This window comes from Poromitra crassiceps (assembly GCF_964638095.1).
Source record: "Poromitra crassiceps genome assembly, chromosome: 1".
Classification (NCBI taxonomy): domain Eukaryota; kingdom Metazoa; phylum Chordata; class Actinopteri; order Beryciformes; family Melamphaidae; genus Poromitra; species Poromitra crassiceps.
In genome coordinates, this window is record NC_139623.1 from 59,243,265 (window position 1) to 59,269,534 (window position 26,270).

At 45.7% G+C, this 26,270-nt stretch overlaps 1 protein-coding gene across 1 annotated transcript in view; it reads right to left on the reverse strand.

The window, feature by feature from the left end:
- cdkal1 (CDK5 regulatory subunit associated protein 1-like 1) overlaps positions 1–26,270 on the reverse strand; it is a 689,646-nt gene that overhangs the window by 159,164 nt on the left and 504,212 nt on the right. The window contains exon 11 of the mRNA XM_083636399.1: positions 11,824–12,004. Within this exon, the coding sequence (XP_083492525.1) occupies positions 11,824–12,004 (181 nt within the window). The remainder of the gene's footprint in view (positions 1–11,823; positions 12,005–26,270) is intronic.

Below are 26,270 nucleotides of genomic sequence, written 5' to 3' on the forward strand. Positions count from 1 at the left end.
GTTTTTTATTTTATTTTGGCAATCGATGCGTTTTTCTTTTTTCCAGCCTCCTCTCCTCCCCTCTTTCTCTCTCCACATGCACAGCCAGGTAACGAGGAGGTGTGGAAACAACCACCTCCTCCTAAATGTGTCCAAAACAAGGGAGATGGTTGTGGACTTTAGGAGGACCAGGACTGAGCCGAACCCTGTTTCCATCAGGGGTGAGGAGGTGGAGAGGGTGGACAGCTACACATACCTGGGCGTCCACCTGGACAAAAAAAATGGACTGCAAATGCAACACTGCAAAACAGTGGCTGTATACAAGAAGGGACAGAGCAGACTCTACTTTCTGAGGAAGCTTAGATCCTTCAATGTATGCAGCAAGATGTTGCATATCTTTTACCAGTCTGTTGTGGCAAGTGCAATCCTCTTTGCAGCCACCAGGTACAGCCAGGAAAGAACATCCGGGGCAGGTCGTAGTTGACTTGCAGTTTGTTTTGTAGCTTAGGCTAGCATAGCAGATATTTATCTGATTTCAAGGTTATGGATTCATTTGAATTCAATGGCCGCACGTATGAAATAACGTAATATATGGATTACTTGCAGCAGCGGATATGCACAGCAAACAGAGCAGGCTGTCAGTGGCACGGAGGTATATTACATCGCACTAAATCTCATTCTCTCTATAATATAATAAGCATATGAGCCGCTGTGTGTCGGAATAAGCTATTTACAAGACATAAATACAATCGTTTCACATTTTCCTTGTTTTCAGGTCGCAGTTCAAAACTGATTATCGTTTCTGCTGATGCTAATCAAACCCAAGTTGTCAGGGTGACTTAAAAATCATATTTAAAGCTGGAAATAAAGTCCAGGGTGTAAAAAACACTGAATTCTCCTTTCAAAGAAAGAGGAGTGATGACGATGTTGGTGAGAAGAAGCAGGTTAGCAGAGGAGGGTCTCTCTGCTGTCTGTTAGCAGAGGAGGGTCTCTCTGCTGTCTGTTAGCAGGGGAGGGTCTCTCTGCTGTCTGTTAGCAGGGGAGGGTCTCTCTGCTGTCTGGCAGCTGTTTTGAAAGGGGAGCAAATGGATAATTTTCTTATCCCTCCGCTGGCGATAGCCAGGCCGGAGGCATTATGGATTCGGGTTGTCCGTCCGTCCATACGACCGTACGTCTGTCTGTACGTCCGTCTGATGTTCGGTAACGTGATATCTGAGGAACGCCTAGATGTATTTTTGAGATCCCAAGTTTGAAAGTGGTTTTACATTAGGGCTGCCAGGATAAATGTACATGTTGCCAAACACAAATTAATTGACCGTATCTCCTAATAGACAGGACAGGCAGTGAGATGTGAAGGAGCAGCAGGACAGAGGCAGAGAGGAGAGGAGCACCAGAGGCAGACATCATAGAACCAGATACAGCAGAAAGTGCAGGAACTGCTGCCGCTGAAGAACGCCCTGGTCCGAGTGCTGGTCATAGACAAAGTGACATTGATGGTAAGACCGAATGATATCACAACAGTGTAATCCTAATGTTAATATCTTTATATAAAAGGGATTAACTCATTCATGGCCAGTTTAGGACTGCCAATATTTAGCACAGGCCAAAGATTTTCATAATGTACTCTGAGCCTATAGGATAAATATTGTGTCATTTCGCCTTTAGGGGGCGCTATAGCAGCATTCAGTACCTGTACCTTCTAAATTGTTTTATTTTGAAGGGTGGCAGGAAGTGCTGATTCATTGTCATTATGGCCAACCTTCCTTCTTGTATTGACACTTGACACTTCTGAGCTGATTTCAAGGCTCAAGGCTCAAGGCTCAAAGCCTTGAGACTGCAGGGCCACTTATTGTATTTGCCTGTATTATTCTTCTTCCTCCCGGGAAGTTCGACTTCCCATGGATGAAAACTAACCAAACTTTGCACAAAGGTCCAGTCTCATGCCAAACGTCTTTGACACAAATTTGGGGCCAATAGTCCTAACGGTGGCACTACAGCGACCGTCTAAAGTTTAAAACTTAAAAAATTCATAAAAAATCAGGCATACGTGCTACGGCTTTGCAACTTTCACCGAAATGTGCGCCTAAATGAGGGGAAACTTTTGTACAATGCAACCTATGGCCAATTATGAAGTCTAAAGACCGCAAAACTGCAAAAACGAATTAAACCCTACTCCTCCCACATTTTTTCTTCAAACGACACCAAACTTCAGCATCTGCATCGTTAGACTGTTCTACACAAAAGTATCGAACCAGATTTTCGATCGGTCAAAAATTTTGCTCACAGTGCATCAAAACGTTGAATTCTGGCCCCGTGTATAGCCTAATTACCTTAATTACCTATGGCAATTAGGTTGTATTTGTGATGTCATCAGTCAGTCAAGCAATTGTGATGCCATCACTGATGTCACTCGAGCAATTGTGATGTCATAATAGCTCAAAGCCTTGAGACTTGCCCAGCCACGACCCATTGCTGCGCAGCAGCCACTTTTTTGGCGCGTAATAACTCCCACAATTTCTGCGCCACATAGACATGCCCGAACTCATGCAGCTTATTGAGGACAGGTGTGCTATGACTTTTCTAAGGGTTTGGTCAAGCGGTTTGGCACTTCTTTTGAATGGACCCAGACCCGGCCGGGTCCGGGTCGGAACCTCGGGTATTCGGGGGGTCGGGCATACCCGAAGACCTCTAGCTCAAAGCCTTGAGACTTGCCCGGCCACGACCCATTGCTGCGCAGCAGCTATAATTATTATTATTATTATTATTATTAACTTGTTTAAAAACATATAGGCATGTATTTCAAGATAAGTCTGCCTTTTATTTCATATTTCATACAGTTCAAATAAGACTTTCTGAGCATGACCAGTTTGACTTGTAATTCCTGTAATTCCTGTAAAAGGCCTGTAATTCAAGTCTGCCTTATTTCAATTGGTTTTTAGCCCTAGTTGCACTTCTGTTGCACTTTTTTGTTCATTTGAGGTTTATAACAGTGCATGAAGGCATTGTGTATTAAATTAATGCGCTATTTTTTGTGCAATAAATTTGAGTGGTTAAAAAAAAAATCTGAAATTTGGGTCGCGACTTCATGACAAGGAAAATAGTGGGTCCAGAGGCTACACCAGTTGAGAACCACTGTCATAGACGATGATCGGTGACAGCACAAGTGCCACGCAGCAGCCGAGCTGCGGGCGAGGCCACATAGCGGCCGAGCAGCGTATGTGAGCTGCAGGGCCAGCCTAGGAATCGAGCACGTGGGATGCTTAGTTCTCCAAATCTGGCTTCAAAATGCCAAAATTGTTCAGTGGGGTCCCACACCACCACTGCTACAACTCCATCCTCTCTCTATCCCTCTGTCAGTCTCTCTCTCCATCCCTCTGTCAGTCTCTCTCTCCATCCCTCTGTCAGTCTCTCTCTCCATCCCTCTGTCAGTCTCTCTCTCCATCCCCCTCAGTCTCTCTCTCCATCCCTTTGTCAGTCTCTCTCTCCATCCCTCTGTCAGTCTCTCTCTCCATCCCCCTCAGTCTCTCTCTCCATCCCTCTGTCAGTCTCTCTCTCCATCCCTCTGTCAGTCTCTCTCTCTATCCCTCTGTCAGTCTCTCTCTCCATCCCCCTCAGTCTCTCTCTCCATCCCTCTGTCAGTCTCTCTCCATCCCTCTGTCAGTCTCTCTCTCCATCCCTCTGTCAGTCTCTCTCTCCATCCCTCTGTCAGTCTCTCTCTCCATCCCCCTCAGTCTCTCTCTCCATCCCTCTGTCAGTCTCTCTCTCCATCCCTCTGTCAGTCTCTCTCTCCATCCCTCTGTCAGTCTCTCTCTCCATCCCCCTGTCAGTCTCTCTCTCCATCCCTTTGTCAGTCTCTCTCTCCATCCCCCTCAGTCTCTCTCTCTATCCCTATCTACAATAAAAAAAAAAAAAAAAAAAAAAAAAAAGTAAAAAATAAATAAATAAATAAATAAATCATGTACAACTATTAAATATGCATTATAAAGTATGAGCAGGAAGCATGTTCTTTTTTGTTTTTCTCCTTTTTTGTTTTCTTTTCTTATAAAGATTCACACTTGTTTTTCTTTCTTTGTCATGTGCTGTATGTGAATAGGGTGGGCAAAATAAGCTTTTAGCTTCAGCCCATAACTTTTTTTGGTCAAGATCCATGTAAAATGTGTTATGTCTATTGTTTTGATTATATGAAAAAGAGGTATTGTACATGGTGTTTGGATGACCAAAAATAAAAAATCTGCAAATCAATCAAATCAATCCCTATGTCAGTCTCTCTCTCCATCCCTCTGTCAGTCTCTCTCTCCATCCCTCTATCAGTCTCTCTCTCCATCCCTCTGTCAGTCTCTCTCTCCATCCCCCTCAGTCTCTCTCCATCCCCCTCAGTCTCTCCTTCCTGTCTGCATTCCCTCTCTCCCCCTCTCTTCCTCCATCCACTCTGTGGAGACTCCCTCCCTCGCTTCCTACTAGGTCATTAAGGGAGCAGGGAAATCACTGCACATGTTTGCTGTGTCCCGCAATCCTTTGTATTCCACATGGGGACCAGGATTAAAGGGTGAGTTCACCCAAAAATGAAAATTCACTCATTATCTACTCACCATCCCAATGGAAGGACGGGTGGCATTTTTAGTCCACAAAACATTCGTGGAGTTTCACAGCAAAACACTTGCATAATTCTCCTAAACAATGAGGACCAGCCAGGCAGCCAGGTACGCGACATCTTCTGTTGAAAATACGTCATTTATGTCACGCAACACTTATCAAAGCTGAGCGCCCTACGATAAATCAGCCTTTAGAAGTAATGTGTGACAGACAAAAATCTGACATTCTATGTTAAATCTTAACATTGTTACGACGTTTAAGGTGTAATTCCAATCTGATTTCCCCCCGTTTTAGATTGAACTCTAACCACTGGAATCCATGTGTCCTCCTCCATGTGTCCTCCTCCTCCTACATGTTGTCTGTCATTGAGGCTGCATTTGCCATCTGACATTAAAATGCAAAGCTGACCATTTCCATATCTGGGTATAAATCCTGCCCTGATCAGACCATAAAGTATCACATGGACACATTTAACCGCAGCCTATTTCTTCACTATTCAAGTGACTGAGTGTTACGACTGTTAAAATGCTGCTGACCACTCCTTGTTTTCTGCTCCTAGCGCGATAGTGACCCTGACTCCCTTCTCCATCCAGCTCCCACTCTGCCCCCCCCCCCCCCCCTCTCTTCCACTGCTCTCCCTTTCCATCCCTCCTTCTGTCGCAGGCTCCTCCTCCTCTCTTCCACTGCTCTCCCTTTCCATCCCTCCTTCTGTCTCAGGCTCCTCCTCCTCCGCCCATCCGCCCCTCCTGTGGCTATTCAGCACAGTTGTGTTCCAGACAAACCATCTGGTGCACTTTATTAATGACTGACCCTACATGGCCCAGACGTCACCGCTCGCTGTGTGTGTGTGTGTATGTGTCTGTCTGTCTGTCTGTCCATCTGCGTGTGTGTGTGTCTGTGTGTGTGTGTGTGTGTGTGTGTGTGTGTGTGTATGTGTCTGTCTGTCTGTCCATCTGCGTGTGTGTGTGTCTGTGTGTGTGTGTGTGTGTGTGTGTGTATGTGTCTGTCTGTGTGTCTGTCTGTCTGTCTGTCTGTCCATCTGCATGTGTGTGTGTGTGTGTGTGTGTGTGTGTGTGTGTGTGTGTGTGTGTGTGTGTGTGTATACTGTATCTGTGTGTATGAACAGGTGCAGGTTGACTGATGGTATGATGCTGTGTGCAGCTTTAGCCACCAAAGCAGGTGTACTGGTTACAGAGACCCAGACAGAGGCTCTCTCTCTCCTTTTCTGATCCTCTTTTTCACACAGAAACTCATAGTTTTACTTTGTTTCGAACTTCGGAATCTCACACTATGCCAAGTTGCTCCATGCAACGCCCGACTGGACAATGTCTATTTTCTCAAAATTGACCCCTATAAAGCCATCCATTACGCCTGGGGGCGTCAATGGCTATGTCATGGGCGCGGCCACCCGCTCCGCCCCGTGACGACACGTCACACCCGCACCATCTTGCCATATCGTCACTTTTGCTTTGTCCAGCAGCCTGTTCAGACACGTTCTGTTTTTCTCTTGACCCTCGACTAGCTTTGGTTAGCTCTTAGCCAGCAGTGACACCTGTCTCCTCGTGTTCCATCAACCCAAATGGGAGCGGCGGACGAGGACTGCATGACTTGTCGAACCAGCCCTCTTCGCCAGGAACGGCAGGACTGACTGCAAAAGCTAAGAGTTTTCTCTCGTGCTGTTACAGCTAGCTTGGAAGTCTTTAGCTAGCCAGTCTGTGGCTAGCTGTTAGCTGTTGAGTTACGCTAGCCTGAGCTAATTACCTCCCGGGCCGGTGTTGTGTATAGCTAGCTTAGCTGCCCGCCTAGCGCAAGCATCTTCTGTTGCTCGCACCGTAGCCATTGCTAGGTTAGCCGAAAATCACTTTGTGTTTTTTTCTTTCGCCTCGCTGACCAGACTGTAGCTATTTTCACACATGAACTCCGGATCAGGTGAGGGTTGCCCCCCACTGAGCCTGCCCCGGATGATATGTGAAGTGTACCCTTTCACACATGAGGCATGTTGCTTTCACACATGAGTAGCACCTCCGCAGAGTTTGTAAAGTAGAGAGGGGGCGGGCAGCGGGGGTGGGGGAATTTGGGCATGACCGCACGAGTTGTGAAAACGAAAAATACATAATGGGCATTAACTGCCTAACGTTCACAGCATATAATCGTTTGCGCATAACGTTAGTAAGTAATTAATTAAACAACCCTACAACTCACGCCCAGATGCATCGATTTCATCGAGTCGCAAGCACTACAAACAAAACAGGTCTTTGCTATGTTCAGTCCTAAAATGCATCCAACCTACTAGAATTATACAGAATACAGGAAGCTAGACGTTTTTACCTTCAAAATAAAATAAATGTTGTATTACATATTATTAAATCAGAATGTCGACTCACTACGGGTTAAAATTGACTTTTCGAAGGGAGAAGATATTCTTCCAGTTTATCTCCGTTCTGTATCTTTCGAAACACACACAAAAAACATTACACGTGCATTTACTTTATTTAATTGCCATTATTGCGAAGGTTATACCCAGAAGTTTTCGTTATATACTGCCTGACTTGACGCTACTTGGAATTTGCGGTTCTGCCATTGAATCTTCACAAACGCTGTGTACACGTTAAATCAAAGACATGAACGCAACCAGATCCAGATACCCTACCTAGCGATGTCCAATACTGGGAAGCGGGACGACCCTCGCGTCCAAAAATGCTTATTAAATGTGTGTGCTGTGCGAAGCAGACATGAAATCAGATCAGAGCCATGAGCCTTTCAATCCAGCAATCCAGCAACATGTTGGCTGTCGCACACGGAGCAGTTTTGAGCTTCATTTGGAAACCAAATGGCATGTGTTTTTTGCTCACTCATTCACATCGACTATTTATATAATAATAATCTGTCACGATCGTCTCTGTCCTCATGCACTCACGAGCTGACTACCTTCACGGAGCTCTGGAGGGGGGGGGGGGGGGGGGGAATCCACTCCTGCGACTACGGCTGGGGCTACACTTCCCTCCGGATAGGACGAGGATCCGCGGGAGCGCGCATGAGCCACATGCACACATTCACACATGACAGCCATCCGGATAGCCTCTAGATAACTCCTGAATTCCAGACATGTGTGAAAGCAGCTTGTGTCTATGGACCCGTCTCACCCAGCTATGGACGCGAACGCACCGTTCCGCCGCTGCAGCCGCTGCAATGCCGAGATGGCTACAGACGACTCGACGAGCGCGCGTTGGCGGACCCGCACTTTTGCGGAAACTGTGGTGCACTCCTCATTTCTTCAGGCTTCCATCCAGGGCCTGCCAGGCGACGGCCAAGCTGGCTGAGAAGTGGTATCTGGCGTCCGGCCAGGCGGCAGCGATGGCAAACCTGGCCATCCTCCTGGGCTATCAGGCGGCGTTGCTGGCAGACCTGCAGGGTGCCGCGACTCCGGAGGCCTATACGGAGCTGCGTATGGTCACGGACTATGCCCTGAGAATGGTGGTGTGCGTGGCGTTGAACGCCGGGAAGGTCATGGCCTTCTCCGTCATCACCCACCACCACCTCTGGCTGAACCTCACTCAGCTCACTGAGCCTGAGAAGAGCAGGCTGCTGAACGCACCGTCGGTGGAGAACATGGCCCAGCAGCTGGATAGGCAGCTGGATAGGCAGCGGGAGGACTCGGCGGCTGTGAGATCCCTCATGCCACGTCATGGGTTTTTGATAAACTGGCAGAAAAGTTGCCTCGCCCCGGCACAGGTCACAACCTTCCTGGGGCTGGAGTTGAACTCACTGTCCATGAATGTGCGGCTCTCGGAGGACAGGCGGAAACGTATCGTGCGGTTAGCCCACGCCCTGCGCCTGGGTCACGCAGCCTCGGTGCATCAGTACGTCAATTTATAAAGGGGGAGTAATCGCGCAATGCAGACCGATCTATGTTTATTTATTTATTTATTTCAGGGACAGTGCAACATTAATGAACATTTGCATGTAAATGTGCCGGATTATAGCCTTAGCTAATTTCCATCCGTAGTCCCTCGACAAGTGAGGTACAAAAAAGTTTAAAAAGAAGAAGTAGAAAAATTAGTACATACATAGGGCATACATAACTGACAGGGATACAATGTAAGTGACACATACGTACACATAAGGTAGAAAGGAGAGGAGACGTACATATTCACGATGGAGGTATTTAACTTTGCAATTCAAGTGAGCACATACAGACCTTCAGTTCCGGTGTGTGATACAAATAAAACAAAAACAGGAACATTAGGGACATAGACCAAGGTGGACATAGAACTTTCAAAGATATACATATACAAAAACAACACATGAGACAAAAGGGTTGTGCGAAACGGCTGTCTGTCTGACCCACTGAGTCTGAGCCAGGTCTGAGCACAGACTGTAGAAAGAGATGCAGGATAGCCAAGCGAATGTGATTGGATGAACGTTTGACACTAGGCCAATCAGAGGCAGAGAGGGGCGGGTCAGGCCTTCGCCATCATGGGGGAAAAAATATTGCGTCCCTCAGTCCTCTCTCGACGCTCCTCTGCTGATTTCTTGGTGGATACAATACAGCCAGCTGCTTGCAAACATGATAGATCGCTGGGGGACCCACTCAGAAAACAGGACAAGTCGAACAACAAGGCACTTCTAGCTGAAACGTCAACACCGAGTAACGTCAGTGTCAGTTATGTTTAGCGTAACGTTATTGATGATGAAGAATCTGATATCGATAATGGCGTTAATAATAATAACGTTAATCCTCCTTTTGCCGAGTGCCAGTGATGTCAACGATGTTTCGAACAAAATTCGAACAGGTTCAGTTGCCAGTAATGACAGTAAGAAAGGTAGATGTAGATGGAAAGATGGATGATTTAATATTCCATAGCTCTGACCTAAGCAAATCTAACTGACATCACTATTGTGAACACAAAACAAAGAACACTTCTGATATAATATGATATTAGTGTTTTAGTAGAGTGTATCACTCAATACAAAAATTAAAGGCTTTCATAGAACCAAAAGCCTATGGCTTAGTCTGCAGAAGAAACACAACAAAAGCCATAGTAATTTAGACTCAGGTGTGCATAAACTACTTCCTTTTTTAAATACAAAAATGTGAAATTACAATATTAGGCTATCGCTTATTGGACAGCTACGCAGGTATTTGTCGGTTATAGTATCGCCTGAAAAAATCTCCCCCAAAATCTATAAATCCCCCTTATCTGAAGAACATAAGGGGGGAATTCCCCCCTAGTTTGCAAAGTGAATTTTAAGCCCTGCTACTATACTGGAATTTATGACACATCACTGATGATGTCATCAGTGGGGCAGACAGAGAAACAAACAGACAGAGCCCTAGCTCCCATTTGCATGCTGATTATATATATATATATATATATATATATATATATATATATATATATATATATATATATATATATATATATATATATATATATATATAAGTATATATATATAAGTATATGTATACATAAGTATATGTATACATAAGTATATTTTTTTAATGAGTCAAATCGATTAATTGATTATCAAAATTGATGGCTATTAATTTAGTAGTTGACAACTAATCAATCACTGCAGTTCTATTTCATAATCAGTCACGAAAACAAAATGGACCCATTTTCATGAAACCATTTCTTCTAGAACTTGGATGGGCAATATCAGCTTCCAATTACAGTCAGAAGTAATGAAAGAAAAGATTCTTTAAAAAACTCTGATTCGGTGATACAAGGTTTTTCCGCAGGACGCCGACAATATGCCACAATCAAAGAGCTGCTTGTGGAATGAAGCTTAGGACTGATGCGTGCCGGCATTCAACCGCTGACAATGATAGCGGGATGGGATGGAGGAGAAAGGAGGGAGAGGATGGATTGATGGAGGAGGGGGGTGAGAAAGGAGGGAGAGATGAGAGGAAGAGGAGCAGAAGGTGGTTGTCTGTCGGGGGATTGATCCCTCTAGACACTCGACTTCTCCTGAGGCACGGGGGGAGCCAGGGAGAAAGAGAATGACTTATGAAGAAGCTCCACTTGAAAGAGACGTGTCAACACTTTGATGGTAAAGAGAGAGAGCGAGAGAGAGAGAGAGAGAGAGAGAGAGAGAATGAGTGATAGTAAAGAGAGAGAGAATGAGAGAAGCGTGTATGGAACGTACGGTATGGAAGGTCAAACTCGTGAAAAGAGAACAGTCGACGAAGACAGAAAGTTTCACGTATGTTGGCATGTAGAGAAGAAGGTTGTAGCTTTAGGTCCATTAACTCTTTCCCGCCATTGACGAGATTTCCCGGCAATCTGTGTTTTCACTGTTATACAATAGATCTGTGGTGAAATGTGACAGCTGCTGTCGGTAGGGACCGCAACTCGGGTGTATCAGTTTTCCACTAGGGGAATCTAAAGTCTATTTCTTGAAAAAATTTGTTTTTTCATTTTTCACAGTAGTACACCATAGCGTATTTGAACTATCCATTCCATATAAAATGAAGATGTTTTGAACCACAAAATTACAAAATTACTTTCAAACAAAGATAGAAGTTAGAATATAACGAGAGATGTTCGCGAGAGCAGAAAGTAGCGAGGACAGCTGTTTTGGGTCTGCTGCTACGGCCGTAAACCGTTTCGCTCTGCCTAGCAACTGTTTACAGCTGCTGTAAACCGTTTCGCTCTGCCTAGCAACAGACCCAAAACAAGAAGGATGGCTTTCCTCACTACATCAAAGGGCTTTCTACTCTCGCAAACATCTCTCGTTATAATCAAATCCTCAATTTTCTATATTATTACTGCACATGGCTACTTTTTCATCAATTAATACAAGCAGTCAGATAAACATCAATTTCCTTTTTTACTTAGAAAGTCCTTTAAAATCTGAGTGTCAACCTAAATTTATACATAAACGATTCAGCAATTATCTGTCAACGGTTCGATTCGATGCTACCACGCGACACGTCCGCATCGCGATGCATTGATTAAATTATTAATTTTGACACCCCTAATGCTTAGCATAGCTCATGGATCAGAACTGAGAATATGCAGGCCAACTGAATTTAATGAAGACCGCAACTGTCCACACTACCAGAGACATCCTTTCTTCCTCTCATTTGAGCACTTGAAGCATGTGGCACAACTTGCCATAGCCTTGCAGTTACAGCTCTCCACCAGCAGGGTGCTGCCGCCCCCTAAGCACCCCTAGTTCCCACGTCCTTGCCTGCCTCATGTTGGCAAAGCAGTAAAGGTAAAAATATGAAGCTGCCTCTCTCACCACATGTGCTGGTACTTGCTCCATCTTGGCAGCGGGTGTGCCGGGGCGGGGGTAGAACTGGTTGATGAAGAGGCTGGGGAAGCGATAACGTCTAACCAGGTCCATCGTCTCCTGGAAGTCTTGGTGCGTCTCACCGGGGAAGCCGCAGATGATGTCCGTGGCGATGGTGATACCAGGGACCCTGGGCGAGAGACACCAGACTTTTAGCAGGGTCGCCACTCTTTTGTAATGATAGACTTCAAACACTTTTCAAGGACTATTTCAAAAATTACGGGCCAATAATTCATAGAGATGTTCACATATACCAGTCTCGTAAGTCCTCTAATGCAAATTTGTTTCAAGTGATGCTTACACATTGGAATTAATTAACACTTCACTGAACATAAACTCAACATAAACTCAAAGCAATTTTGAAATCCTCAGCATTTCTTAAGTGCTCTAATTATTATTAATTAATACACAGGACAAGATGTTACTATCCCTTGTGCCAAAATCCGAGGAAAAACACATTTAGAAGCCCAATCCAGAATAAAACAAGCTAACAGGCTAACAAACTAATAAACAAGACACAAATCACCAGTTACCTACCCTAGCCAACAGCAGTATGAAGCATGTCATTGGGGTTTTCAAGTGGGCACCTTCCTTCACCGACGTTTCGTTAAGTTAGGCCCACGACACCTCAAGAAGGCTTAACGGTGTAATCCAGCGTCCTGGAAACACCCCCCTCCATGCTACCACCGCACAACTGCATATTACCTCACTATCTAAGCCTAGCTATCCAGGTCGATTCGGTATGACATTCCTGACTACACCACCACTGTCAATGATTCAGCCCTGTTGATGCGGACCGTTAATCATGACCACCAACAAACAATCCCTAACTACACCACCACTGTCAATGATTCAGCCCTGTTGATGCGGACCGTTAATCATGACCAACAAACAATCCCTAACTACACCACCACCGTCAATGATTCAGCCCTGTTGATGCGGACCGTTAATCATGACCAACAACAAACAATCCCTAACTACACCACCACTGTCAATGATTCAGCCCTGTTGATGCGGACCGTTAATCATGACCAACAACAAACAATCAATCTGACCTTAGCGAGCTCCCCAGCTAGCATGTTTCCTCCTTATCCACAGCCATTCACTTGCTCGTTCTGCTGCCTGAGACATGTTGCTAACCGCAAGTTTCAGGCTCCGTCCCCGAATGCCCAACTCAGTTAGTAAGGCAATAACGGACTTTGCCACAAAACCACGGCAGCCCACCTCTACAGGCCGCACTCGAGCCCTCCAACCTCGCTGCTCTGCCTCTGCTGCCATTTCAGCATACCTAGCTTTCTTGCGCTCATAAGCCTCCTCAACTCGATCTTCCCACGGGACTGTGAGTTCGATAAAATAAACTCTCTTCTCTACCTCAGACCACAGTAACAAGTCCGGACGTAGCCGGGTGCTAACTATATATGCTGGGATGACTAGCTGTTCATTCAAGTCAACCCTCATTTCCCAGGTTCCACCTACACTTAGCTGCCCTAACTTGTGCCTGACCTTAATTGGTCTAATCTTTTCTCCCTCACGTACAAATTTGATCTGTCTATTCTCTTTGCTAGCAACTAGAGAATTTACTTCTAGCCGCTTTTCCTCAACTGCAGCTGCCAAACATTTCAACACCTGGTTGTGACGCCAGGTGTATCGCCCCTGGGAGAGACTGACCTTACACCCTGACAGTATATGCCTCAATGTACATACACTAGAACACAACGGGCAGGCACCATCCTCGCCCAACCACTGATTTAAGTTCTGGGGAGATGGCAGCACATCATAAGTAGCCCCTAGAATAAATCTAATTCTGCTGGCCTCCATGCTCCACAACTCTCTCCACTTCAACTTTCTCTTCTCTACACTCTCCCAGTTCACCCACTGTCCTTGCTTTGCCTGCGACACTGCCTTAGTACATCTTACTGCCTCCTCTTGCCTATGTACTTCTTCAACTACCATCTTCCTCTTTTCTATTACTGATGCCTTGTTCCACACAGGTTTCCCTATGCACAACCCTAAGCCTCCACGCCCATGCTGCACCTGACCTATGATATCCCTGTGTCTAAGAGCTGACTGTGCTTGCTGTACTGCCTCCTTTGGGTTCCACTTCCTCCCTGTTTTAACTGTGGGCGCTACACTCCTAACCACTGGATCCTTTGACTGAGTCAGAGTCATTTCCAGTCTAACCTTAGCACACTTGAACTCCTCTGTCAGGCTAGATAATGGCAATTCCAATATGCCTTTCCCATATAAGGCTACACTGCTTAGGCAGCGTGGGACTCCGAGCCATTTTCTAATGAATGAGTTAATCATCCTTTCTAGCTTTTCTACCTTTGAAAGGGGAACCTCATACACTGTCAGTGGCCACATCAACCGAGGCAACAATCCAAACTGCAAACACCACAACTTTAACTTTCCTGGGAGCCCTGACTTGTCTATACTTGAAATACCTTGAATCATTTCCTGCCTCACCTCCTCAAACCTTCCCTTATCACTGAGACTTGCATCATACCATCTTCCCAAACTCTTGACTGGTTTCTCTAACACTGTAGGCACCACCTCATCATTTATAACAAACTTCTTACCTACTACCCTCCCTTTAATGATTGAAATACTCCTGGACTTACTTGGCTTCACTTTCATTCTAGCCCACTGCAGATTACTATTTAACTTATCCAACAATCTGCTAGTACATGGAGCGGTTGACGTCATAGTCGTCATGTCATCCATGTATGCCCTAATTGGAGGGAGCCGCAGCCCTCCCTGCAGCCTTTCTCCACCCACTACCCATTTTGAAGCCCTAATAATGATCTCCATTGCCATGGTAAAAGCTAATGGGGAAATTGTACACCCTGCCATAATGCCTATCTCCAGCTGCTGCCAAGCTGTAGTGTACTCTGCTGTGGTAAAGCAGAGTTGAATATCTAAGAAGTTTCTTAAGTGCTCTAAAGACCTAGGTGAGCAGCAATGACAGTGCAGGGCAGAGAAGAGGAAGAAAGTCTATCAAGCTTGGCCCAGCAATGACAAAGATGAGGGAGCGCACCAGGATCAAACTCGGAGATTCCGGTAGGCTAAATGCAAGCACTTTTAAGACCTCTTTAGAAATCCAAGCCCTTCAAGTACTTGATTTTTATATTTAAATTCAAACACTTTCAAGCAGTTTCCAGAGCTGTGGCAAACCTGTTTCAGGCTGTAAATCGTGACATTTGTTGGTCATTTCGTGGCTGTTCCCTTCAATTTCGAATCAGGATTATGATCTGAAGGAGGCTTATTTGCTTATGTGTGGTGTGGGGAGCAAGTGTGCTTATTCAACTTTCCCTGAATAAAAAAGGGCTAAAATGACAGCAAACAAACAAATCAATTAATGTGTTCACATTTACACTCGTCCTCATTCCGTCATCATCAAAAATCACAAAAAGTGAACAAAATCCGCAAAGGTAGTATTGGCACCTAACCGATTGCATAATGGCAAATGTCTTTATCAATACAAAATGCACAACACAGCATTCTGTTGATACATTATTCTAACAGGGACGGTCATGGAGATCGAGACCAAAGCATTCATAGGATTGACAAAGAAAATACAAAATACAATTCAGTAACACGCATCAGCAATCAAACTGTCAGCAACATATTTTATGAAACATTAGATAGCAAAGTAAACAGAGAAGAAAATAGCAAACATAGTATAATATACGAATATAGAAAGACATGGATTGGGACAGTAGAATCTAGTTGGTTCAGTCATTTATAAAATCTACAATTCTAATGAAAAGGTGAAAATTAGTCAGATGATTTGCTTACTGTACACACGGGGACAAATTCACTAGAAGTAAATTAATCTAAAACCAGTACTTGGCCAGTTAGCTAAAACTATTGTTTACAAAGTGAGTGAATCACCAGCATCAGTCAAGATAAAGTCAAGCCTAGCATCAAAAAGGTCAACGCATAATGCCAGGCACGTCCCTATGGAGTCATTCAACCAATCACAAGCTGATTAGCAACCTCAGCCAGTCCTTCAACCAATCACAAGCTGATTAGCAACCTCAGCCACTCCTTCAACCAATCACAAGCTGATTAGCAACCTCAGCCACTCCTTCAACCAATCAGAAGCTGATTAGCAACCTCAGCCACTCCTTCAGCATTGATTATTGACCTGCTGGCTCATTTGATTAATCACAGCCAATGGGAATAGATGCATTGGTTGGCTCTATGTATTTTGTTCGTAATGGACACTTTATGTAACAACTCCAAGGATAAGTCATCACTGTTACCTGGCAGAAAATCATGTCACTCCAGAATACATGGTACATATTCCCATCGAATGACGGTTTTGACATGTCACAATGCAGTTTCAATGATTTAGCTTCATCCTGGATGCATTTAGCAGGATCTCCGCAGTGTAAAATAGGGACACATTAGCATAGCCATGTGTGGATTGTAGAGGGAGGGATGACATGCTGAGCAGCAGAGGGAGGGATGACATGCTGAGCAGTAGAGCCGGTGTAGGTACAGGATCTACTCGGCCTACAGATTGGGCTCACCCTACCGGAAGTGATCGGCTCAGGGTCTACAACTACAGATGAAGTTAAACTCTAACCCTAACCCTAACCCTGATTCGTATTTTAATGTCTATCAGGTCTGATAACATCAGTAGCTTAGATTGTTAGCTAATCTTGTTAGCTAGCTTGTTAGCTAGCTGTCAGCCATTTTGCCCACCTTAATCCCGACGTACATAGAGCTGCTGGTCATATGGACAGAGTGACTTATAGAGCTGCTGGTCATATGGACAGAGTGACTTATAGAGCTGCTGGTCATATGGACAGAGTGACTTATAGAGCTGCTGGTCATATGGACAGAGTGACTTATAGAGCTGCTGGTCACATGGACAGAGTGACTTATATAGCTGCTGGTCATATGGACAGAGTGACTTATTCACCACGCCCACTTTTTATCTCTTCTGCGTTCGACGCAACGTATTTGTTCTTCCGGTTCAGCGCTAGTTGACGGCCATTTTCAAAATAAAACGTCAGTATGAATGAAGTTTGGCAACATTCAGAATTAAGCTACACTGCGGCCAACTTCAGTTACATGTTCATAACGTTACTGCTGCGAGGAGCCGATGGCTGTACCCGGTCGGCATTTAACGTTAGTTACAAAAGAACGTCGACAGTGTTTTCTCACTGCCAGTAGTAGGGTTTGACAGATAGCTAGTCAGACCGGTGTCAGCACAGTCAGCGCTCCCGGTCCTCGCTGCTTGGATTTCCAATAGGCGTTATTCTGATAAACTGGTCACATATATGTTACGTTCTCACCCGACAAATATTAAAACTTTAAAGCAGTTTTTTTTTTTTTTTAATCTTGAAAACAGCTTTTTGGCAAGTCTAAATGACTGCGGTAGGCGTACTCTACTTCCGTGTTTAAAACCGGAAAGACGATTACGAAATGACGTCATGCACAAGCGTCCTTGTATGGGCAAAGAATAAGGTGGATAGAGCTGCTGCTCACATGGACAGAGTGACTTATAGAGTCAGAAAAAGTTCACCCTTTGGTGGCCACAGTCTTCGCCCTAGGAGGCTGCAATTTGGCATGGGGGGCAAGTGTGTGTGTGTGTATGTGTATGTGTGTGTGTGTGTGTGTGTGTGTGTGTGTGTGTGTTTGTGTGTGTGTGTGTGTGTGTGTGTGTGTGTGTGTGAGTGTAATGCACACATCTATAAAGTAAGAGGAGAGATATCTCCTGTTGACAATGCCTGAAAGAGGCGGTCACACAGAGGAGGTGACAACAACAGACGAACAAAGAGAGACAGACCGTTCAACAGACATTGTAAACAGAGTGGGAGGAGACAGTTCACTCCAATGGAAAAACATGATGCATCTTTAATCACATTAACTTCCTGCCTCTGCTTCCCCACGATAACCTCTGACCTATTGATGGGTTGCAATTGGCGAACAGTCATTAATATTAACCAATGGCCTGCAGGCAGAGGCCTCCTTGACCTCTCAGATCTGCCTGACAACCACCTCATGGGAGAGTTAAAAGAAAAAAATCAACATGAAATGGCTAAAAAGAATAAATAAATTAATAATACTGCCTCCGTGATTACAATTAACTTTTTTGGATGAAGTCAAGCGGCGGCTCTAAACGCCCCTCGAGTATCGGGAGATGATTACACACAGAAAAATACACTCAAAACACATAATGAAGTTTTTAATCCTTACACACATTAAAAAAAATACAATATAAACACATGATTCGGTTTTTAATCCTTGGCTGTAGTGGAAGCAGGACGAGCTGGAGCCTCCAGGCTTCCAGCAACAGCTAATCAAGAAGAAGAGATGATCCAGATGCATTTTTGGGGGGTCAGAGTGCATGTTTGTGTGTGTGTGCGTGTGCGTGTGTGTGTGTGCGCGTGTGTGTGCGTGTGCGTGTGCGTGTGTGTGTGTGTGTGCGTGTGTGTGCGTGTGCGTGCGTGCTTGCTTGCGTGTACCTTCAGTACAGCAGCCAGATTTGAGAAATGTATCCTTCCTCGCCCCTAAGATCTAGCGGAACAATAACATATTCCTGTCCTCAGAGGATAAATTGAACAGTGTGAATAAATAAATGTTATTTGGCATTTTTTTTATGTTCTCTTCGAATAGGCGAAGAAGAAAAAGTCAATAATATACTCCCCTAAGCTACTTTACTAATAACAAGATTCAAGATTCAAGATTCAAGATTTTTATTGTCACTCCATGGTACAAGTATCATGGGGCGCTCCTATGCTGATGGTCAGTGGGGAGGAGGTGAGGTTGCCCACCCTCACCACCTGGCGGCGGTCTGTCAGGAAATCCAGGATCCAGTCGCACATTGCTGTGTTAAGTCCCAGGTCCTTGAGCTTGCATACCAGCCTGGAGGGTACTATCGTGTTGAATGCTGAGCTGTAGTCCACGAACAGCATTCTTACGTAGGTGTCCTTCCCCTCCAGGTGGGACAGGGCGGTGTGGAGCACGTGTGCTACTGCATCCGCTGTGCTCCTGTTGGGGCGGTATGCGAATTGTAGCGGGTCGTGGTCCGGGGGGAGTGTGGGGCGGATCTTTGATATGACCAGCTTTTCAAAGCACTTGCTGGCTATTGGTGTGAGGGCTATTGGGCGCCAGTCGTTGAGGCTGGTCACTTTCTGCTGCTTGGGAATGGGGATTATTGTCGCTGCTTTGAAGCAGGAGGGAACTCGTCGGAGGGAGAGAGACTGGTTGAAAATGTCTGTGTATACGCCTGCCAGCTGGTGGGCGCAGGCCTTGAGGACGACCAAACAGCATGGGAAGAGTTCAAGGCTGCAAGAGACCTGGACGAATATGCAGACACGGTAACAGGCTTCATACAAAAATGCACAGAGGACATAATCCCCAAAAAAATAACCAAAATAATGCCAAACCAGAAACCCTGGATTAACAGTGAGGTCCGGGCTGCACTTCACGCCCGGACCACCGCCTTCAAGTCCGGGACCCCAGAACAATACAAGCAGACGAAATACGCTCTCCGAGCTACAATAAAAAAAGCGCGGAGAGAATATGGAAGGCAGCTGGAGGCAAAACTGGACTCCAACAACCCCAGACACCTGTGGAGAGGCCTCCATGCTGCCACTGACTTCAAAGGGGTAAAACAGCAAAACAACAACGAGTCACCCACCCTGCCAGACGAACTCAACGCGTTCTACGCCAGGTTCGACCCCTCTGCCAGAGCGCCTCCCCCCCTCCCCCCTCCTGTCCCACCCCTCTCCTCCTCTCCTCCCCCCCATCACCCCCCACCACCACCCCCCTCCTCTCCTCCCCCACCAACAGTGGGAGAGAAGGTAAATAAAATTAGCAATGTGGATAAACAAGTACTTTTTCTGGCCTAAATAGATAACGGCCTGTTTCTTTTCCTAAGGGCTTGCATATATAATCTGCTATGGCCCTTTGGTGGGTGGGAAGATATCTATATATATATATATATATATATATATATATATCTATATATCTATCTATCTATCTATCTATCTATCTATATATATATAGATATAGATATATATATATATATATATAGATATAGATATAGATATATAGATATATATCTATCTATCTATCTATCTATCTATGTATATATATATATATATATATATATGTGTGTGTTGCTACTGTTTCCTTCACTTACTGTAATTACAGAAGTAAGAAAATAAACAGACCCACTGGAGAAAAACATGGACAAAAGTGAGGACTGCAAACCCCCTTCCAAAAAACAACATGATAAAGCATCTAGCGAAAACACATTAGAGTAAAATTGTGTCCGTTCTTAAATACAATACTAATAGTACAATATTACTAATAATATAATCCTAATAATCCCCTGAAAAGGGGGGAAAAAGCCCCAACCTCCGGTTCTGCAAAATAAAGTACCAAAAACTAAAAACTGCAGTTCCTCGAATGGCCACTTGAGGCTGGCTCCAAAAGCGAGTCATTCCTCATATACCCCATGGTAAAATGCCAAACTTTAAAGCAGAAATAAACATGTTTATAGCCTTGTTCAACAAACAGTTTTGGTCTGATTGTATAGAAGTCAACGGGAAAATGAGCCGACTTCTCACTTATTTATGAGCTCAGTAAACACTTTCCTAATGAGTTGATGGTCTCAATCACTAGTGTCAACTCTTCTTCAATACAGCATGATGTTCATTTAGTAAAGTATGGTCCCATTTAGAGGACACTAGACAATGCAGACTACTGTCTGCTTTGGCTTTGGCCCTGATTGACAGGTCACCTGTCCAGTGATCACGCAGCTCGGCGATCACAGACCAATAACTCTATAACTCAAGTTTGGCTAAGAAAAAAAAAATAGAGAAAAAATTATGGTGATGGTCAAAATGCCAAACTCCATGTTTCAAAATGGGAGTCCACAAACCAATGGGTGACGTCATGGAGGATACATCCAGATTATAGTCTATGAAAAACACACACACACACACACACACACACACACACACACACACACACACACACGCAAGCAAAAGCTACAGGGTGGAAGATGTGCAAAATAGCACACACCGATAGCATCCAGAGAGAAAGGGCAAAGAGAGACTGGTGTGAATTGACTTTTGTGGGTTTTCTTAAGGTGTAAGGTGAGAAAGAAATGGAAGGAGACTAGGCACACACACACACACACACACACACACACACACACACACACACGCAGAGTCATTGACACCTCTGTTTCTGGCAGATAGGTGACAGGGTGTGATGTATGATACTAATGAACAAGAGGGACGAGAGAGGGGAGCGATGGAGGACAGACACATCTTGTTATTGTGCTAAAAAAAACACAGGAAGACGAAGAGACAGCACAGATAGAGAGAAAGACAGAAACCGAGACAGACAGGGAGGACGTCAAGAGAGAAGACATTCAAGGGTAACTAAACCAAGTTTATATCAATGTTATATGGCTGTTGAGTAGTGTTGGCTCAAAATCTCCACATATTAGTGGAAAATGTCTGAATTCGACATACTTTATCATTTCCATGCAGCGAGAGTGCCCTGTAGTAGTCAACACCTACTACTACGTGTTTCTTTTAACCCATTGATACCTGATGCAGCATTTGCGTGTATATCCCTTTCAGACCTGCAGCAGCATCTGTGTTGTTTTCCCTTTAAGCTCGGCTGCGACGCAGAGGCGTAGTGACGTATATCGTTGTTTCAAGACACGTGACCGATGAAATGCATTGTGATTAGCTGAGATAGACATGGCGGAGGTGAAATGCATTGTGTACACATTAGTAAGTCATGGCCACTCATTAGTAAGTCGTGGCCACACATTAGTAAGTCGTGGCCATGCATTAGTAAGTCGTGGCCACGCATTAGGAAGTCGTGGCCACGACTTCCGACTTACTAATGCGTGGCCATGACTTACTAATGCGTGGCCACGACTTCGTAATGTGTGGCCACGAGATGATTAATATCTCGTTCCCAAGCCTTAATTATCTCGTGGCCACGCATTAGTAAGTCGTGGCCACGCATTAGTAAGTCGTGGGCACAACTTAATTATCTCGTTCCCACGCATTAGTATCTTGTGGCCATGAGATACTAGCGGCTAAATGTTTTCATCTTTATATATGAATATAAAAATATTTTCATCTGTATATATAAATACATTTCATTAAAATATATGTATTGAGCCCTGTGTAACTAGTATATCTCGTGGCTCAAACTATATCTTTTCATGGACTCTTGTCCATTCACTCCAACTTCAGATTTTTGGTGTCCCCCTTATTTACTGGGGACTTATATGTCTCAGATCATAGCCTATATCTTTATCCTCTCACATGTGGGTTTATATATATATATATATATAAGATGTAGCTATGTTTTATGTAGGCATGAATTGTCACATCTTAATGTTTTTAATATATAGCCTATATACTGGCAAATGTGTTTTTCCCCCCTTCTACATATAATGTTAATTGATTGATTGAGCTGTTCATTGAGGGGCGGGGCCATTCTGTCACACGGCCCGCTACAAAGGTGTTTGTGATCTCCACTTTGTGAATGAACCTGATGAAACACGTCTGTGAAACACGTTGGTCCTAATAGATCAAGTATTTTCCACCAGTTTTGGTCATTATCTTTGTTTTGGGAGTGTGAGTGTCTACTGCTATTTTGTCCCTTCGTCGCACCCGTACTTGTAGTCAAGCCGTTCGGTTTCCTGTCTCCTGCTTGTGCAGGCATGGAAGAGAACGACATCAATGCGCTTCTAAATGGCTTGTTTTACTTAAAAAAAACTCCCCAAATGGCAAAGTGGACAAGTCGGGAGCCGTAGTTTGCACCTTGTGTAAAACGGAATTAAAATATCACCGAAGTACATCGAGTTTGAGGCGAGCGATCACCTAAAAGTAGCTAGCGGCCAGCTAGCAGCCAGCCAGCTAGCAGCCAGCTAGCTAGCGCGAGACTCATCATCACTCATTCTTCCTTCAGAGTCTCGGATGCGCAGGTCCTCTAACCGCTGGGAGGTTGGCTCCAATGGCTTCACGCAATATACACGTTATCAATACACAGTTTCCAATACCGAGCCATTATTCACATGGAAGTGCCAAAGTTTTTAGCTCAGACACAGCCTTCTTCGGCTGTGTCATTTTGGGTTTCGACTGCTCCACAGCGCCGCCGCCGGAAGTATCGATTCTAGATATATTTTGTAGACATTGGTACCTCCTGTCTACATTCCACTTCTATTGAATTGAAAATAAATCTAAAATTCAAGATCACAAAGTACATTTATTTGCATACATTTGATTCCCAATCACGACACACTGGTAAGAATGATTAATATCTAATTAAAAATGCTTTGAAATGCAAAATAATGGCATTTTAAACATGCGATACAAAGATGCGATTAATCGCGATTAATAAAATTAATTGTTTGACAGCCCTAATATATATATATTGTAATAATCCGCTCCCGGGATCATTAAGTGAGGAGGAGAAGAGGCAATACTTGGTACAGTCTTTATTTCTGGTTCACACTCATAGCTTCTAGCTACACACACAGCTCCTAGCTACACACCCATCCAGTCGGCTTCCTCGTAATCCCAGACTCTCTCCCCAGCCGAGACCGGAAGTTCCCTAAACACTGGCTGGTCCGCTGCCTTCACGTAACGTCGTAATCGCCACCGACGTGTCAAACTCTGGGTCGCCACATTACCCCCTCCCTTCTTAGGCCCGCTCCCACGCGGGCACCCACAACCCACACATATCCCCCTGTACCAAAACACACCAACACATCAACACTTTTTCCCAATAACCCCCACAGACATTAAATTTCCCCCCAAACAGTCTTGTCTTATTTCCCCACTTAATTTTCGTTACTTCACATTACCCATATTTTCAATTAACATTCCCACACAAATAGCCCTTTTCTTTTTTTTACACACATTTCACTCTAATTTAACCACCACCATTTCCATCCCCCCTTTCAAAGCTTCTGTCCCATCTGAAGCACTCTAGTCCCTCCCAACCCCCAGTGGGGTTAGTCCTTCGCAGGGTGACTCTTTTTTAGCCCCTCTTCTGTGCTCTACAGTCATCACACGCCCTGCAGTAGCTCCGCACATTCTCCCTGAGTTCGCCCCAGTAGAATTCCAGACTAACACGGCGGAGTGTGTCCTCCACCCCCCGATGACCGGCCCCGACTCCCCTGTGTCCCCATCGTAGCACCCCCCCCCGCAGGTAGCTGGGCACAACCCTCTGGAACCCCCCCGTGTTCAACAGCCCACTCTCCATACGCAGGTCCGAAAACATATTCCACAGTAGCTTCGTGGCACCGGAACATGTGCGAATCTTCTCCACAGGGGGCCGGCGTCCGGCCGCTACCCACGCATACATCGGACCGATATCCGCGTCCTCCGCCTGCCTGCGCCTCCACTCATCTTCCCCGATATACCAGATGGCGTCCACGTTGTCCGTCCGGTCCACGTCTACACAGTACTCCTCTTCCTCCGCCTCTTGCACACGCTCGTCCCCCCGTCCCCCTCCCCCAGGGGGCGGCGTGTTCAGGGCAGCAGGGAGAACACAACTGACGGCGATCTCCACCTTGGCTTCCTGCACAGCAACTGTGGGGGGTGTGGAGCAGTCAGGTTGGGCTGGTTCCTCCGGCGTTGACCCCTCTCGCTCACCCGGAGACAGGAGCGTTGCTCTCCCGACTGTAACAGCGTTGCAGATGATGTCCTCTACCGTGGGGGTTGCAGAGCAGCTAGGCTCCTCCGGCGTTAGCAACACCCGTCCATCTGGAGACACCATCGTCACTCTCCCGACCCTAACAATGTCCTCTTCCCCCCGGCTGCACGCATTCTCCTCTGGAGACACAATCGTCAGTCCCCTGACTCTAATAACGTTCTCTTCAGCCTGTGTCCCTCCTTCGTCCTCCACAGACTCAGTGCAGTTCCTGGCCAAATGTCCAGGCTTCTTACACGACCAACAGAGTCTCACCTGCCAGCCGCCTGCGCATCTCTCCTCTCTCGCTGTCCTCTGTCCTCTGACAGCCTCCGGACACTCCCTGGCCAGATGTCCAAACGTCCCACACGACCAACAGACACCCGGGCGCCCCCAGTACCGTTGCTCCGCGTACCTGGTTTGCCCCGAATGCATGCTGTGACACCACCTCGCCAGATGTCCCTGTGCTCCACAAGTCCAACACAGTTTCTGCGGCTCCTCCATCTGCCGTTCTCTGCACTGCGTGGCTTCCTGCAGCCGTTTCATAAGCTCCTCTGCCCAGACAGGCGTCGCTTCCAACAGCCGTCTGATCTCCTGCATCAAGCAGGCCTCCACGCCGGCAAGCACCGCGCTGAACTCCTGCTTCAGGCGTGTCTCCATGCCAGCCAGTACCGCGCTGAACTCCGGAGTCGGTAGCTCCTCCCTCCCCCCGTCCAACGACGAGGGTCCACCAACGTGTGCCATTCCACGTGGTGTTTGTAGCAGTTAGCACACCAGCTAACCCCCAGCTAGCACACCAGCTAGCCTCCAGCTAGCACGCACAGCTAACCTTTCAGCAGCTAGCAGACACAGCTAGCCGCCCACGCCTGGCCGATCCTCCAAGGCGTTAATTTTCACTTCTTCTCCGCGCTGCCTCTTCACCCGCCCACTGTAGCACTCCAGCCGACTTACTTGAGGGAAATCCAGCCCGATTAGCTTGCAGCTGGCTGGAACCTCCGCGACGAGCAGCAACAGTCCATCTCTCCGTTCCTCTTTTTTTGATGTTACCGCACGAGGCGAGCGGCAAAGTTCGTAGTTAACACTTCTGTACACCAATGTAATAATCCGCTCCCGGGATCATTAAGTGAGGAGGAGAAGAGGCAATACTTGGTACAGTCTTTATTTCTGGTTCACACTCATAGCTTCTAGCTACACACACAGCTCCTAGCTACACACCCATCCAGTCGGCTTCCTCGTAATCCCAGACTCTCTCCCCAGCCGAGACCGGAAGTTCCCTAAACACTGGCTGGTCCGCTGCCTTCACGTAACGTCGTAATCGCCACCGACGTGTCAAACTCTGGGTCGCCACAATATATATATTAGGGCTGCACGATTAATCGTATTTTCATCGTCATCGCGATATGAAAATGCGCGATGAACACATCGCAAAAGTCAGTGTTATCGCAATATTTTTTTTTCTTTTTACAGTGCACCTGAACGCAACATGCAAGATACCGGCTGAATAAGTGTCCAAATGTTCATGTCATTCTGACCAATACTCCACTTCTGTTATAACATTTCAGTCTGGAATATGGAATATCTTTCATTAGAACACGGCTCTCTTGAATACTCGATTCTGATTGGTCAATCAACAAGATTCACCGGTCATTATTTCTCGACAACCGACCGCTGCTCTGCCACACCTGGATTAATCAGTT